Source organism: Brachyhypopomus gauderio, chromosome 5 (assembly GCF_052324685.1).
Source record: "Brachyhypopomus gauderio isolate BG-103 chromosome 5, BGAUD_0.2, whole genome shotgun sequence".
Classification (NCBI taxonomy): domain Eukaryota; kingdom Metazoa; phylum Chordata; class Actinopteri; order Gymnotiformes; family Hypopomidae; genus Brachyhypopomus; species Brachyhypopomus gauderio.
The window spans coordinates 60001-75000 of record NC_135215.1 but is presented as its reverse complement, the minus strand read 5'-3'; the positions used below and the strand labels follow the sequence as shown (position 1 = coordinate 75000).

General features: G+C 44.7%; 1 protein-coding gene across 2 annotated transcripts in view; it reads right to left on the bottom strand.

The window, feature by feature from the left end:
* The window catches only part of sfmbt2 (Scm like with four mbt domains 2), a 31224-nt gene that overhangs the window by 12469 nt on the left and 3755 nt on the right, over nt 1–15000 (bottom strand). The window contains exons 2-7 of one of the 2 annotated variants that reach the window (XM_077004660.1): nt 13437–13583; nt 11963–12057; nt 11144–11384; nt 7330–7350; nt 2290–2378; nt 1620–1863 (exon numbers count right to left, since the gene is read on the bottom strand). In XM_077004660.1, the coding sequence (XP_076860775.1) occupies nt 1620–1863; nt 2290–2378; nt 7330–7350; nt 11144–11384; nt 11963–12057; nt 13437–13500 (754 nt within the window). In that variant the 5' untranslated portion in view covers nt 13501–13583. The remainder of the gene's footprint in view (nt 1–1619; nt 1864–2289; nt 2379–7329; nt 7351–11143; nt 11385–11962; nt 12058–13436; nt 13584–15000) is intronic. The other variant, XM_077004661.1, reaches the window with a different exon arrangement.

Here is a 15000-nt window from a genome sequence, read left to right as displayed (position 1 = left end):
CCATCCACACCTCCACCCATCCATCCATCCACACCTCCAGCCATCCATCCACACCTCCACCCATCCATCCATCCACACCTCCACCCATCCATCCATCCACACCTCCACCCATCCACACCTCCACCCATCCATCCATCCATCCATCCACACCTCCACCCATTCATCCATCTGGCCATCGATCCACATGTTAACCAGCGCACACTCACACAGAGCTTCTGGTCCATGTGGGTTGCTACGTAACTGCACAAACCTCCACGGATTTATTTAAACACGTAAATTTAAACAAACCTCCTCAAAAACACTGGAAGTTGGGCAATAATTTAGAACTTCAACTGGATAATTTCGTCCCACAATTCTACGGAAGTGATATAGATCTGTTTTTTCCCGAAAAGCTGGAGAATGACTCATGACTCACTCACTAACACACATGCACACACACACGCCCATATGTGTACACATACACACACACATACCTAAACACGGTGCTGCTGATAATTCGTTCAGAAGCTACCGAGTTAACAGCAAACACATTAGCGATGGTACCAGACCACATGCAATATAATGGAACGCTTAGACAGCTCTTAGCTCTCAGCTGAGCTCAGAGTCTTTTAAAATGAAAATAATTCAGATGGGTTACTACAGTATCCAGCACGATAAGACTTCAGTTTAACGCAATATGGTTGAGTCACAGCTTCCACAGAAACACAAATTCAGTACTAGTCAAATGCCATTTATTGGAACTAGACCATTTATGCTTATGGTTAAACCTGCAATGTAGAGTGTACACACGCAGAAACATTTCTGAGTTTGAGCACCATGCATCCCTGGGGTCATTGCAATTCAGGCTTGTGTGCCCATGTGTGTTTGTATGTGCATATGTGGTTATGTGTGTGTGTGTGTGTGTGTGTGTGCGCTCACAAGAGAGACAGAAAAGGACAGCTTTGTACGTGAAAACGGCTGTGTGCTGCTCAAAAGCCCCAGACATCCTTTCCACAACAACACTTACAACCAAAAACAATTTATTCAGAATCACGTATTATCACTTGGCACCTTGGGAGTTTTTTTCCCTGCCACTGTCACCGTTGGCTTTCTCATTAGGGGTCTAGACCTGGCTCTTGTAAAGCTGCTTTGAGACAGTGTTCGCTGTGACTAAACCCAAACGGAGCGGAGTTTGGCAGCGGCATCTCACCGTGGTTTACCTCCCGTGCGTCCTCCTCCTCTTTAATTAACAAGAGACAGTGTGGACAAGGAGGGGGGGTTAAAAGGAGACACCCCAGTACCAGATAAGTCTGCCTAGAGACATTTGCTAGGAATGGAAAAGCTTCAGGTGCAGGCCTTATTCCTGAACCCTCGGTCTACGGCAAAGTTTGGGAGGAGGGTACTTAGATACTGATAATGGCACGCTTACGAGTCTAGTACGAGCAATAACTGGGCCATGATGTTTTAGTGAGCTATTTTCATCTGGTAATGCCTGTTCATTCACAGCACGACACGAAACGTACGCTCTAGGCTTGATTCTCAAGAGTGCGCGAAAGCACAGTTTAAGAATTTAAGTAATTAAAAAAGTTCAACAAGTTTTTAATCAGGTTCTCAGTAGGGGGGAGCTGGTAATGTTTCACCTGTGGGCGGTTCCATTGAGAGGTGGTTCTCATTGGCCCAGCCTAGGGGGCGGAGCCTGGTGTCCAGGTAGAAGATCCAGAAGTTGTGTGTGGGGTCCTCCAATCCAACGTAGCTGAGGCACAGCCGCCCACCGATATTACGCAGGACGCGTACCGCCCAGTAAACAAATGGATCGCTGGTATCACGGATCTCCATCACACAGCCTGGCACAATCAGATCCACAGTGTTCTTACCCCTGAGTGGCTGAGAGGGGTGAGAGGGGTGAGAGGGGTGAGAGGGGTGAGAGGGGTGAGAGGGGTGAGTGGGGTGAGAGGGGTGAGAGGGGTGAGTGGGGTGAGAGGGGTGAGAGGGGTGAGTGGGGTGAGTGGGGTGAGAGGGGTGAGAGGGGTGAGTGGGGTGAGTGGGGTGAGAGGGGTGAGAGGGGTGAGAGGGGTGAGAGGGGTGAGAGGGGTGAGAGTAGGAGAGAACAAACACACACGGGGAAAGAGAAGAAATGCACACGTCAGCTCGCTGTGACTTTGTATACTTTCTTAACTACTTCTGGAAGACTTTGATGAACACACACACACACACACACACACAAAAACACACACACACACACACACACACACACACACACACACACACACACACACACACAAGCACACACACACACAAGCACACACTTACCCCCTCAAGCAGATTGGCTGGTGCTGTCCGTGAGCCAGTGAGCTCATTAATGAGAAATTCGGTCCAGTCGCTGTACTTCTCTTTAATAGCTGTGAACAGGGAGAGTTACACTCAACACACACCTGTGATACACAACTTCATAACACACACAGTCCAATAGAGGTCCAGCGTCATAACATTTATGGCCAGAAAAGTGGACAGCCAGAGTGTGAGCAGCATCTGTGTGCTTGATTGTGCTTGTGTGTGTGTGTGTGTGTTACAGACTGACACCTGCATCTGACGTGCATACAGACTGCATTTACATATGACCTTTCACCTTTCTAACTCCTCCTCCACATTCACCGCACGCCAATCCGCAGCCTCTATTCTATCCTGCACAGTTTTTGAGAAACGGTGTGCGAACTCCGATCAGCAGGAGTCAGAAACCGATTCCACGGTACGATTCCACTGCCTACGTTGATCGCACTGGCCCGACCAGCTAGCGGACAGGTATTTCAACCGAGTCTGTCAACGCGGTGCTCAGAATACACATCCCTCGCAGATTAGATGAACACAGGCCTTGAGATTAACACCGGGCTCTGCAGGAAGGAGGTGACCTCTGAACACAGGTCAGGGAGGCTAAACCTGCGACTCTCAGACAAGCCCAATTCACCGTCGCTGCGTCCGCGACGTTAGCGTCACGACGCCCCATATCACATGACACCACTTATGAGGGTGTGATCTCCGCCCTGAAAGAACGTTCTGGTAAACAAAGACGGGAGGGGCTGTGGGCCAGGGATGAGGGGGCGGGAAGAGCCGGTGGATTTATCGTGTCACGCCGACGTCCGAGTTGAAATCAAACCCACCGTCACATTTTTTTATTCAACAAACGACAGCGGCTCCCTCAACAATGCAGAGGAGGGGACGAGTAGCCATCAAGAAAACATTACAGAAGTACCTCAGGTGTACGAACAGTAGACGCTGGACAAAAACAAGATTACCTACACTGAGACTTGGGCTGTGGGTGTGAAACACCAATTTCTTTTTTAGCCTAGCTGGTTCTGCTCTGGCTTTAGGCCAGTAACAGTGGACAAGCACAAGAATGCAGCCCTTGAATAAAGGAAGCCGGCAAACAACAAAAGCCGATAAAGAAACCATAACTTATAAAGGTTCTGCTTCGTATGCGTACAGCAGAACGCAGGAGAATTGCTTCTCCCAATGAGTTTCCCCCCATCTATTCTCCTCTCCCTGTTTGATCCTTTAGGGTTGGAAATAGATTGACTATTTTTACAGATGCAGTTTAGAGCCGTCATCAAGCCCTCAATAACGCAATCTGCTGCCTCAGCCTACAACAGGAACCCTCCCCCTCGAACACGGAGCCCCACTCCGAGTCATGAATTACAATTAAATATCACTCGTTTCTACGCCAAAATTAGAAAACACTGTGCTGGCTTTGTTTCATTCTAATTGTCCTGTGACTACTATTGCCATGACGACTGCAACAACTCGCCCTCTCATTCGGACATTTGTCTGTTTATTTTGGATTTTCGATTGTTCTCTTACGTTCCCGCCCCCCATGCTTCAAGTTCCACACACCCCCTTGTCAGAGATGATAATACATTCATGCCTCAGACAGAGACGTGCTGGTTTCCTAATTTTGCCCCCTCCCCTCAGCTGCTGTGGAGGCGATATTCACCATGCAAAAACCTGCATTTGCATAACTCCCAGCAACTCCTCTCTAAACGGCACAGTCAGATCTAGGATCCACGCGCTTACTCACTCACATAATCAAAGCAATTAGTTTGGAGAGGAGAGTTGGAGGAGTTACTAGTGCAGTGAGGAGGTGGGACACTCCCTCCCCTGACTCAGGAGGAGGAGTCCGCCCCGACCACGGCTGCTGGGACTCCACCGTGGTTAACACCACTTCCTCCTCCCACGGCCAATCACCAACAGGGCTTCTATGCCCATCAATAGAAAGGTCAAAGATACAAATTTCATGTATCTGTGGTGGCGGCATATGTTTTAAAAAGAAATATCATACACCCTAGTAGAGGAAAATTACTCAGGAGGGTTATTTTGGTCTGAACCAGTAGCATGTGGTTTTGTGAAAATGATTTGATAGGCTCACTGAATAAGGCCGAAGGAATGATATCTATTCTGGAACTAAAGGCGTTTCACGCGGTGATGATATTTTGTTGCTGCTGTCTAAAAACATTCTGTACAATATACATTACAAATGAGGCTCTATAATGTAAATGTCTGAAGGCACATACCTACTTAGCCATGCGGATGCGCACACACACACACGCATGCACACACACGCACGCACACACACGCACGCACACACGCACACGCACACACGCACACGCACACACACGCACCGATCCACAGCACGAACAACTGTGTTCACCTATTAATGATTTAGCAGACATCAGAAAGTATCAAATGCCACACACTTTGTCATAGTATTGACATGTTACTAAGAAATATTGCCTGATTACCGTAAAAAACTAAGTTACCGTTAACTGTCCAAATGTTAAAACTATCCACACTGTGTGTGTGTGTGTGTGTGTGTGTGTATACACATCCAGACTTGTATGTCAAGGTGATCCTATGCAAACATTAATGCCTTGCTTAAAATCTGCAACTAAACCACTGCAAGATAACTCATTTACAAGCTTTCATCCAATCAAATCCAAGGCTGCAGAATTGTGTTATTTCTCTGAAATGGTGAATATGTCAACACTTCATGTTTCCCAGTCTCTGGCCTACAAAAACAAGTCAATGACAATGAAACTGTTTGTTTTCTGTGTTTCCTTTAAACTGAGATTTGATTAGATAAGAATCCATAATAAATAATAAACAAACAATTGCATAAGAGTGACATCAGAGCATATCTTTGTGAACACGACTTTTTTTTATAACAGTATTTGGTAACGATAGGAGATCTTGTTCTTTGTGGAATTCTGATCATGATGTTTAGCATTGTGATTGGACTTTTGTTTGTTTTTCTTTTTCAGTTTGGGTGCCAAAACTGGGCCTGAATTCCCAGCGCAATGATCCTAGCTCTTAGCTCACAGATCAAACTATTGTGAGCAAACTATTTTGATAACGTGAGCCACGTTTCAGGAAATGTTTTTAAGCAAATGAGAACAACCATTATCTGCCATGTACTTCAGAAACAATAGCTACAATATTGAGAATTTTGTGCTGCGTGCATGTGTGTGTCTGTGTGCGTGTGTGCGCCTGCATGTTTGCAACTTCCTGTCCCAGAATGGTGCCGAGTCTCACAGCATGTAATCTCCCCAGCACGAGTGTGCGTGTTAATCACTTAAGTAGCACTACGGCGAGAGAGTGTGGCCGTTGCCATGCCAACAACCCCCCTGGCAGCTAAGCACTCTGGTCAGGCTGTGAAATCCACACAGTTAAGTACAGGAGGATCACTTCATTCACATTAACTCACAATACAAATCCACACCAGATATTTACCAGCTTAACCTGGGATTTCACCTTCAAAAGTATACGTGGTTTGTCCGTTCAGTCAATGGTTGGTTTGTAATGGGCGGCATGTATGAATCAGCGAAGGAGTCCAGCTAACACTGCGGGTTTGTCATTTGTGTAAATAAGAGTCAGGGGAGATTACATTACATTATAAATGCATTTCATCAAAGCCTTCTGACTGATGAAGCCGTCTTCATTTGATTTAAAAACATTTGCATTTCATTCTACTTTAAAACCCTAAAACCAAAATCTTTTACATTTTCTTTAATGTTCTGAAGCAGTAGCCTGTTAACGTCCTGACATCACGTCGCATTCAGTGTAACCCAAAAGCTAATATTAGGTTGAGTCTGGATCCTCACAACTGCATGTATCTGACGAGATCTGTGTCTTATGTAACTTAAATAAAAGTATTTTAGGCACATTTTGGGGCAATCTGAGGGCAAGTTATTTTTCTAAATAATGCAGGTCTGGGTGTATGACATGTGGCCTGGGAAATTGACTTTTCTGTTTAACCAACACTGTAGACCATAACAGTGATCTTTCCTATTAAACTCCTGTCAGAGCTGTAAGACACAGAAGGAAAGATAAAGATGTCCTTGTTTGTGTGTGAATGCATGAATGACCGTGTGTTGTGAAACCTGCTAGACGACGAACTCCCCCCCCCATATGACCTGTCAGCTACTTTTTCCATCTATATCTTACCTACAACCACTCATGCACATTCTCACACACTCATGCAGATACAAACTAACTTCTCTCTCTCTCTCTCTCTCTCTCTCTCTCTCTCTCTGTCTGTCCCTCCCCCTCTCTCTCTCTCTCTTTTGTGTGTTGCATGCACACGCTGCGTGCCTAACAGACAAGCATGCAGACGGATGCAGGCAAGCAAGTCTATTGCAGTCGCTTCCTTTAGAAAAAGGTAAAGGAAGGGACAAGAGAAAGAACGAAAGGGAAAAGAAAGAAAGAAAGAAAGCAAAGAAAGAGCGCTGACAGGCAGAAAGAAGGAATAGCAGTGGAAAGCCATGACAGATCTGTCCGAGAAAAGCCGGGCGTTTGAAGAAAGAGCAGGAGAAGTGACAGACATGGGAGACAGAGAGAGAGAGAGAGAGAGAGAGAGAGAGAGAGAGAGAGAGAGAGAGAGAGAGAGAGAGAGAGAGAGAGAGAGCACATGTTCCAGTGAAAGACCAAAAAGGAAAACAAACCTACACACATGACAGAGAGAGAGAGAGAGAGAGAGAGAGAGAGAGAGAGAGAGAGGGAGGGAGAGGGAGGGGGGGTAGACAATAAAATTCACAGGGTTGAATAACTTAATTGAACCCTGGGTATTTTACTGTGAAATGACAGAGACACAGAAACAGAGTGTGTGAAAAACTTAGATGGAGAAAGCGAATAAGGTCAAAGTGAATAAAGTGAAAAAGTGGGGAGGAGTGAGAGAGAAACAGAGAAATGGGGATTGAGTGAGGAGAAAGACAGGGAGCAAGTGAAGGAGAGGGAAACAGAAAGAAAGAGAGGAACAGAAAGGAAGAGGGAGAAAGAGAAGAGAAAGAGAGAGGCTCGGCTTACCTGCTCTGAGGTAAACGTTATCTGAGAAACAAACAGACAGGAACAAAGGTGACTAACAGATACACACATGCTAAACACACACACACACACACACACACACACACACACACACACACACACACACACACACACACACACACACACACACACACAATTCATTACTATAGCAGTTCAAAGGACAACTATGCAAAATAAAGTCTAAATACATATTAAAAGCCACATATATAATATAGTCTTCAGTTCCCATAAAATGCTATGAAGTAAAATATTCATCTGTAGTCTATTCTCACATTATCATATCCAGACAAATAACATAATATGGAATATAATTCCTAATCATGGCTTATATTACCATAACTCAAAATGTAATTTATATAAAAGTAGCATGTGGGGCATTAATTAAATTAAATTAAAGAAAGCAAGTCTAATATTTTTAAATAATAATACACTTATTCGTTTGTATGACTACTTCATTCATTTATATCAGTAATACGACTTTTCTTGCTGCCTGTGTGTATTTCAAAACTGCTGATGGTCCCTGGAGTACAAACCCAGCTTTCATTTAGCTTTGGAAAAACACACACTTACGTATATGCAAACACATACACTCACACACACCCACTCCACCTAATACCTCTACCATAACACTGGCAAAGTGTCAGACCATGGTAAACGAAAAAAGCATATAAATTGGGCTAGCACTCTTAGACTCGGGTCGTTCTCATATTAAAACATTTGAAATCTAGATCAAGGACTCTCCCACTGGCTAAAACTCGGTTGCGAAAAATGGTTTTCTTATTCAATTCAGTTGTTGAGTGTATCTTCTCTTATGCAAACGTTGGACATTCTGGAGTGACATCTCCTAAAAACAGGCCCAGGCTGCATCTTAAAAAGCCTGTTCCTGACATCCCGAATATCCGAGGTGATCTAATCACCGTGATGCTGTCAGGAAACTGCAGCCATGTGATGTTTATCATCACTAAACAGTGAAACTGAAATGATGGAAAACTGAGGCTCTCAACCATGCAGATGAGTCACTTAGCAGGCTGGACCTCTGTGACTAAGCAGGTAGTTCTGACGCAAAACCACATTATGGGATGTTTTCAGTTCAAGGGTGATGTACTAGTAGGTACAGTCAGTAGAATGACAATGCCTGTACTGATCAGTTACTTGATTTCTTAGGATCTAAAATCTAAATTCTCCACAGAAATAAATGGTATTTGGTGCAGTCTCAACCTAAGACACATCTGATTGCAAAAAAGATGGTAAAATAGTGGTTAAATTGCCATATTACTTATGAATGCATAAAATGAGCCTCCCATAGAGGCTCACACCCAAATACACACACACACACACACACACACACACACACAAACGCACGAAATACGTATACTATGGATAGTAAAAAATATATATATATCTAACTCAAGTGTATTTAGTGTTCTACTTATTTGTCATGAAATTTTGACGCACACAAACAAGCACACACACACACACACACACACACACACACACACACACACACACACAGAGCTTTTGAAACCTGGTAAAATACAAACACACAGGCTCAGTTGGAGAACATTACAGTAAGGCTTAAATAACACAGAACAAACACTTGGGAGCTCTGAAGATTCAAATTTCATTTTTTTTTTTTTGCTGATGATCAAATTTCAGCTGCACAGAATCGTTCCTGACTATTCTGACCTCTGGTAGCACAGCTGAATGCAGACCACAAGATAATTCACCCAGCCATCGCATCCCCTTACACGCGCCACACAGCGTGCAGACATCCATGGTAATATTACGGAAAGACTTCCTACACCGTGTAATGAATTTTTATTCACTTTTGTCCAGGTTGGTTTAAGTATCTTCACCGAACATGGTCTTCATTTATACTCTGCAGCAGTGCACGTGTCACGCGTCCCTAATAACCCGTCTGAGCGCTTATTACAGCAGGGTGTGTACTCCCCTGGACTCACTGTTCACTATACCCTCCTATGAGCAGCGATGCAATTAATAAAGTCCTTTGTGGGATGACGGTCAAATAATGGTTATGGTAGCTGTTGATACGATGATGGAGTAAACGAGTGGGTGGGTGTGTGAGATTTATTTAAATGGGCACTGCATCTTGGGACATACCCAGGACACAGATGAATGGGTTTATTTCACTAAACTATGCAGTGTATGAAAATTCACATTTAAGATCCGTGTGAAGATTCGGTTTTATCTTTGTCGTATAAAGCGCACTGCATACATGGGTTTGTGCTTGCATGTTTAAGCATGTGTGTATGTGACTACTGCAGATACTGTATAAATGGTGTGTGTGTGCAGACAGACAAGACAGACAGACAGACAGACAGACAGACAGACAGACAGATAAAATATTGTAGCAAAGTACACAAAGTTTCCAGAGAAACGTTTCGGACAGAGGTCCTTCATCAGCTGTGCAAGCAAAGTGCTTCTGAATTTGTCGGAGGGAGATCTATACACATAGACTCCTTTATTTAGCGTTGCATTAGGTGCACCTTGACAGTACCAGATCTGAACTCCTTTTGCCTTCATATCTGCCTTCAGATCTGATTCAACAAGGTGCTATAAACGTCCCTCGCAGATTTGACATAATAAACATGAAAAGAAAACAAAAAACAAAAACAAAAACAAAAGAAGATTTATTTTTCCAGCTGCATATCCATGATGAGACTGTCCACCACTTCACAAAGTGCTCTGTTGGATTGAGATCTTGGAGGCCATGTAAGTACAGTGAATTCACTATCATGTTCAAGAAACCCGTTTGAGATGATTTGAGCTTTGCGATCCTGAGAAGATCTCATGAGAAGATGAGGACACTGGTCATGGAAAGCACGGGTATGGTCAGGAACAATACTCAGGTAGGCTGTGGCAACTAAACGATGCTTAACTGGTCCAAAGTGTGCAACGAAAATATCCCCCCGCACCATTGCACCACCAGCAGCAGCCTGAACCGTTAACAGGATAGATCCATGCTTTCGTGCTGTTTATGCCAAACGTCTGAATGTTGCAGCAGATATTGAGACTCATCAGACCATGCAAACTATCTATCTAAATCTAATGTCCAATTTTGGTGAGCCTGTGCAAACTGTGTCTTCGGTTGCCTGTTCAGCAGGAGTGGCACCCAGTGTGGTCTTCCGCTGCTTGAACCTAACTGCTACAAGGATCAACACGTTATGCATTCAGAGATGCTCTTCTGCATATGTCAGTTGCAATGAGTAGTTATTTGAGTTACTGTTGCCTATCCAACAGCTCGACCCAGTCTAGTCATTCTCTGTTCACCTCTGGCATCAACAAGACATATTCACCCAGAGAACTGCTGCTCACAGTACATTTCCTCTTTTTTGGAACATTCTCTATAAACCCTAGAGATGGTTGTGTGTGAAAATCCCAGTAGATCAGCAGTTTTTGAAATACTCAATCCATCCCATCCAGCACCAACATGCCACCTCTCCTCCCTCCTGACGCCTGGTTTGAACTTCAAACTTCAGCTGGGTACCGTGTCCATGTCTACATGCTTAAATGCACTGAAATGCGTGTCAATGGCTGATTAAATACTTCAGTTCATGAGCAGTTGAACATGCTACTGTTATTAATAAAATACACGGAGATTACATTTAAAAGAAAATTTGTTTAAGACAATATAATATCACGCTCTCTCTCTCTCTCTATACACTATATATAGTGTGAAGAACTTTGCTTACACAGCTGATTTTGGACCTGTGTCCGAAACATTCTCTTTTGCTGGTAACCCATATAATATATATTTTATGGTGGGGGGGGTTACCTTCAGGTGGCTGCAGGTGTTTATTGTTCTGTGTGCACCAGCCTACAGGATGGAGGTCTGCTGTCATGACATCACACCAGAAGTCCGCTTTGCGGTCATCGCCGTAGCCGCAGTAGCGCAACAGCAGCAGCTGGCCGCACGTGGTGATGATGGTGGCCACCCAGTACGTGTCCGGCCGGCTCTTATTGGCCACTTCCAGCTTCATTCCAGGCTGAAAGCTGCTCTGGAGGCTCAGCTCAACCTGTGATCACAACGCAGCATCACCATGGGAACAGGCTACACCTGAACCACCCACCGACCAAGCACACTGTACCACAAATACTGACTAAAAAACGCACAGAACAGCCGTGGCCCACTGTAACCTGGGCCAGGACATGAAGACAGTGAAGACAGGACATGTGAAGACAGGACAGTGAAGACAGGACATGAAGACAGTGGTTGCTCCTAATGTTGTACTCCACAGTTAGCGTCTCGAACACAGATCTGAGGGAGCAGTAGCTTCTGACATCATTTCTGGGGTTAAACTGGCAGGAGTCTCTAAAAGTCGGTTCTTAAACAATCAGATAACTTGGCAGTCTCTTCTTGGCTGTGGTCCATGTTTTGATATGAGCTTGGGTTTCACTTTGACCAGTTTCCAAATTGAGTCTGCCCATCCTTACTATCTTAATCTGGGAGGTTTGTAGGACACTACAGAGGTTTTGCCAGAATGTATCGAATGTATCATGCACTAAATGTAATATCTTGAAAGTGTGACTAGTTGTGCCTGTTGTTCATATGTGTGTGTGTGTGTGTGTTTGTGTGTGTGAGGTGTGAGCTTACGTGTTTGAAGGATGTGTGAGGAGCAGCAGTGGCTCCTGTCTCCTCTAAATACTCCTCCCAGTTGAAGTCCACCTCCTCTTCTCCACACTCCATATCTGAGAGATGGGCAGAGTGGTTGAAGAGAGATAAACGGACAGAGTTACAGAGAAAGAGATGAGTGAAAGAGAGAGAGAGATAGAGAGAGAGCTTTGTTAAGACAATCATTTTAAAACAAAGCTTTTCAAACCAGGGTCCAGCTGTGTTTCTGTATGAGGAAGCCAGCCCATCAATGGAGGGTCAGTCAATAAAACATATTTGTTGTCTCCAAAGAGGAACCAGCTCAAATACCATGTCTACACCTACAGACTACACCACTGCTACCACAACAACTGCAGTCAAAACCACGAACAGCAGTGACGGAGCGAGATTGAAGCCAACGCTCCCACAAGCTCGTCTTCAGTGCGGGGTGTGTCCTGGTGGAGGGACACTCCGGTAGGGGGGTAGTGGACACACACCGCGAAACAAGGGGACATCAGCGCATGAATGTACAAATGAAGCAGTACTGCAGTCCAGAACAGTCCAGTCCAGCCCAGACCAGACCAGTCCAGACCTGTCCAGTTCAGACCAGACCAGACCAGACCAGACCAGACCAGTCCAGTCCAGTCCACAGTGTTGCCCACCGCCTTGATCTAGAAACGCTTCGACTTTCCACTGCCTAGTTAACTTCTGCTGAAGTTTAAAAATGTTACCTATTCACACACACACACACACACACACACACACACACACACACACACACACACACACACACACTAAATAAACAATTTCCTAGAGATTACTTAAAAAAAAATTGTACAGTGACAGTGTATGCAAGTTGTGTTTCATCACCTCTCACCTCTCTTATTTAGTTTATGATTAACAGTTACAGTTTATAATGCACTCACAGATTGACATCATGCTCTTCAGTAGGTACACTTATTGGTGTTTAAATATGTCTGCAAATCTTTACGCAAATTATACACGTGGACTTCGTCTGCTCACTAATCTTACTAAACCCATCACATAATTACAGTCATGACATCACCTCAGAAGAGACTGACTCAATGGAACTGTAGAGTCCACACACACGCACACACAGAAACACGCACACACGCACAAACAATAGGAGGAGCCAAACCTATACAAACAAACCACTGTTAACAAGAGTGTGGTGTGTCACTGTCTTATTGTAAGGGTGACATAACACATGTTCAGACCAAGGACACTGCTGAGACTAACGATTAAAGTGACGGAATCCGCCCCGTCACTACACACTGAGTCACGCGCTTAGCAAAATACGTAACTTCATTCACCCGTGGCCGCTGACTTAAAGCAATCGCCCTTTCAGTTACAAATATGTTACTGACATGTCCTTTAAAACGGCAGGTATAACATGGTTAACATATTTGTGTAATTTGAGGGATTTCCGAGCTATGTGCAGGTGCGTTCTGCTCACCTGAGTGACCCTGCTCCCCTGTGCCTTTGGCTGGATTCAGGATCTTTCCCCCTGCTGACATCATTTTCAGCGTCCTACGAAGGTCAATCTCCTCTGTGACCTGGAGCAACGCTGACCTTTTCCCGGCTTCCACAGCGAGTCTGAAACCTGCAGTTTGTTCAAAAGTCAAATTCTCTTTAACAGCAAAACCCAGACAAAATTTGCCTAAACAAGTAACATAGGCTACATTCCTCGAGTACATGTTGTAACTGAACGAAGACAGCGTTACGGAGCTGTCCACATGCGCTTCTTTCAGCCTAGTGGTCAGACAGCCGGACTGAAACGGGCTGTCACTTTCTAACGAATCAAATATCTGCAAACGCTTGAAGTTCCTGCCTTCTTTCATCCCTGGTGTTGCACACAACACGGTTGCCTGCTCCACGCAGTTTCACTGGGAAATTGTATCCAGTCCAGGCAAAAATGTGGAGATTCGTGTCATCCGAGTTCACGAAGACCACATGGACCGTGTTTCACATTTCAGGCCTGGTCTCCCTGCAGGGTGTGCTTTGTGAACTTGCAGATGAGCCGATTTTTCCCTGCAGGATGATCGCACTCTAGCTAGTACTGGAATGAAACTGATTTTAGGGGGCAAGTGAAAAAGATAACAAGTAAAGTGCTCAGAAAGCCTCCAGGCAAACCTCCCTGCACGAGTGTTCGTGCAGACTGGAGCATCTGTGGGACAGGGCAAGCTTGAGCCACCGAGAAGCAGCCGTCGTCGTCCGTCCGTCCGTCCGTCCGAACCCCGTTCCCGTCCCGCCATCCACAGTGAGCAGTACTCATCTACAGATCCTTCTAGAGTCAACTCTATAACTGAATTTATAGATCGCTAATCGTGGTCTTAAAACTCATTTAAAGATTGCGATTAACACAGACAGGGCATTTCACTACCCGGTCGCAGTGCCTTGTGCATTTAACGAAGAATAATTTGTCAGAGCATGCTGACTCCTGCAATTCGTCTGACTTCGCAGGAGAGCGTGTGATTGGCTGGCACTGGTGGCACACTCCACAGAAGCCTGCGAGACTCATCAGGGTCCTCATTAGCTAACAAGCACCGCTCATAAGCAGGAGCACTTGATTTTCAGCATACCGCTAAATCGCATTTAAGCCTTTCACACGGATTAAGTGCACAGTCCAGACATGTGCCTCACTCGATGACCCACGCTTACCGTTTTAGCATATCTTATTAATATGACCATTATGTCAGCATGTTTCAGTTTTATTTGTGGCAGTCATAGCTCTCAAAATGACACCTGGAAATGTCAGATAGCCATCGTGTGCTCCACTGTGGCTGAGATTAGCAGAAATGCACGCTCGCATGAAACTTTTCCGCGACGTGTTCCAAATATATCACTTCCCTTGAGAAAAAAAACTTTCAACACCATGTCACTTCGTCCTAAGCACTGATATCTAGTGTCTAGTATTAGTTTACTCAATGAAAGAGAGTAAACTGATGTGAAGAATTTTGTGGTCAACCGCAATTAATCCACAAGTCTTTATAACATTAATTAGCACGACTGGTGGTCAG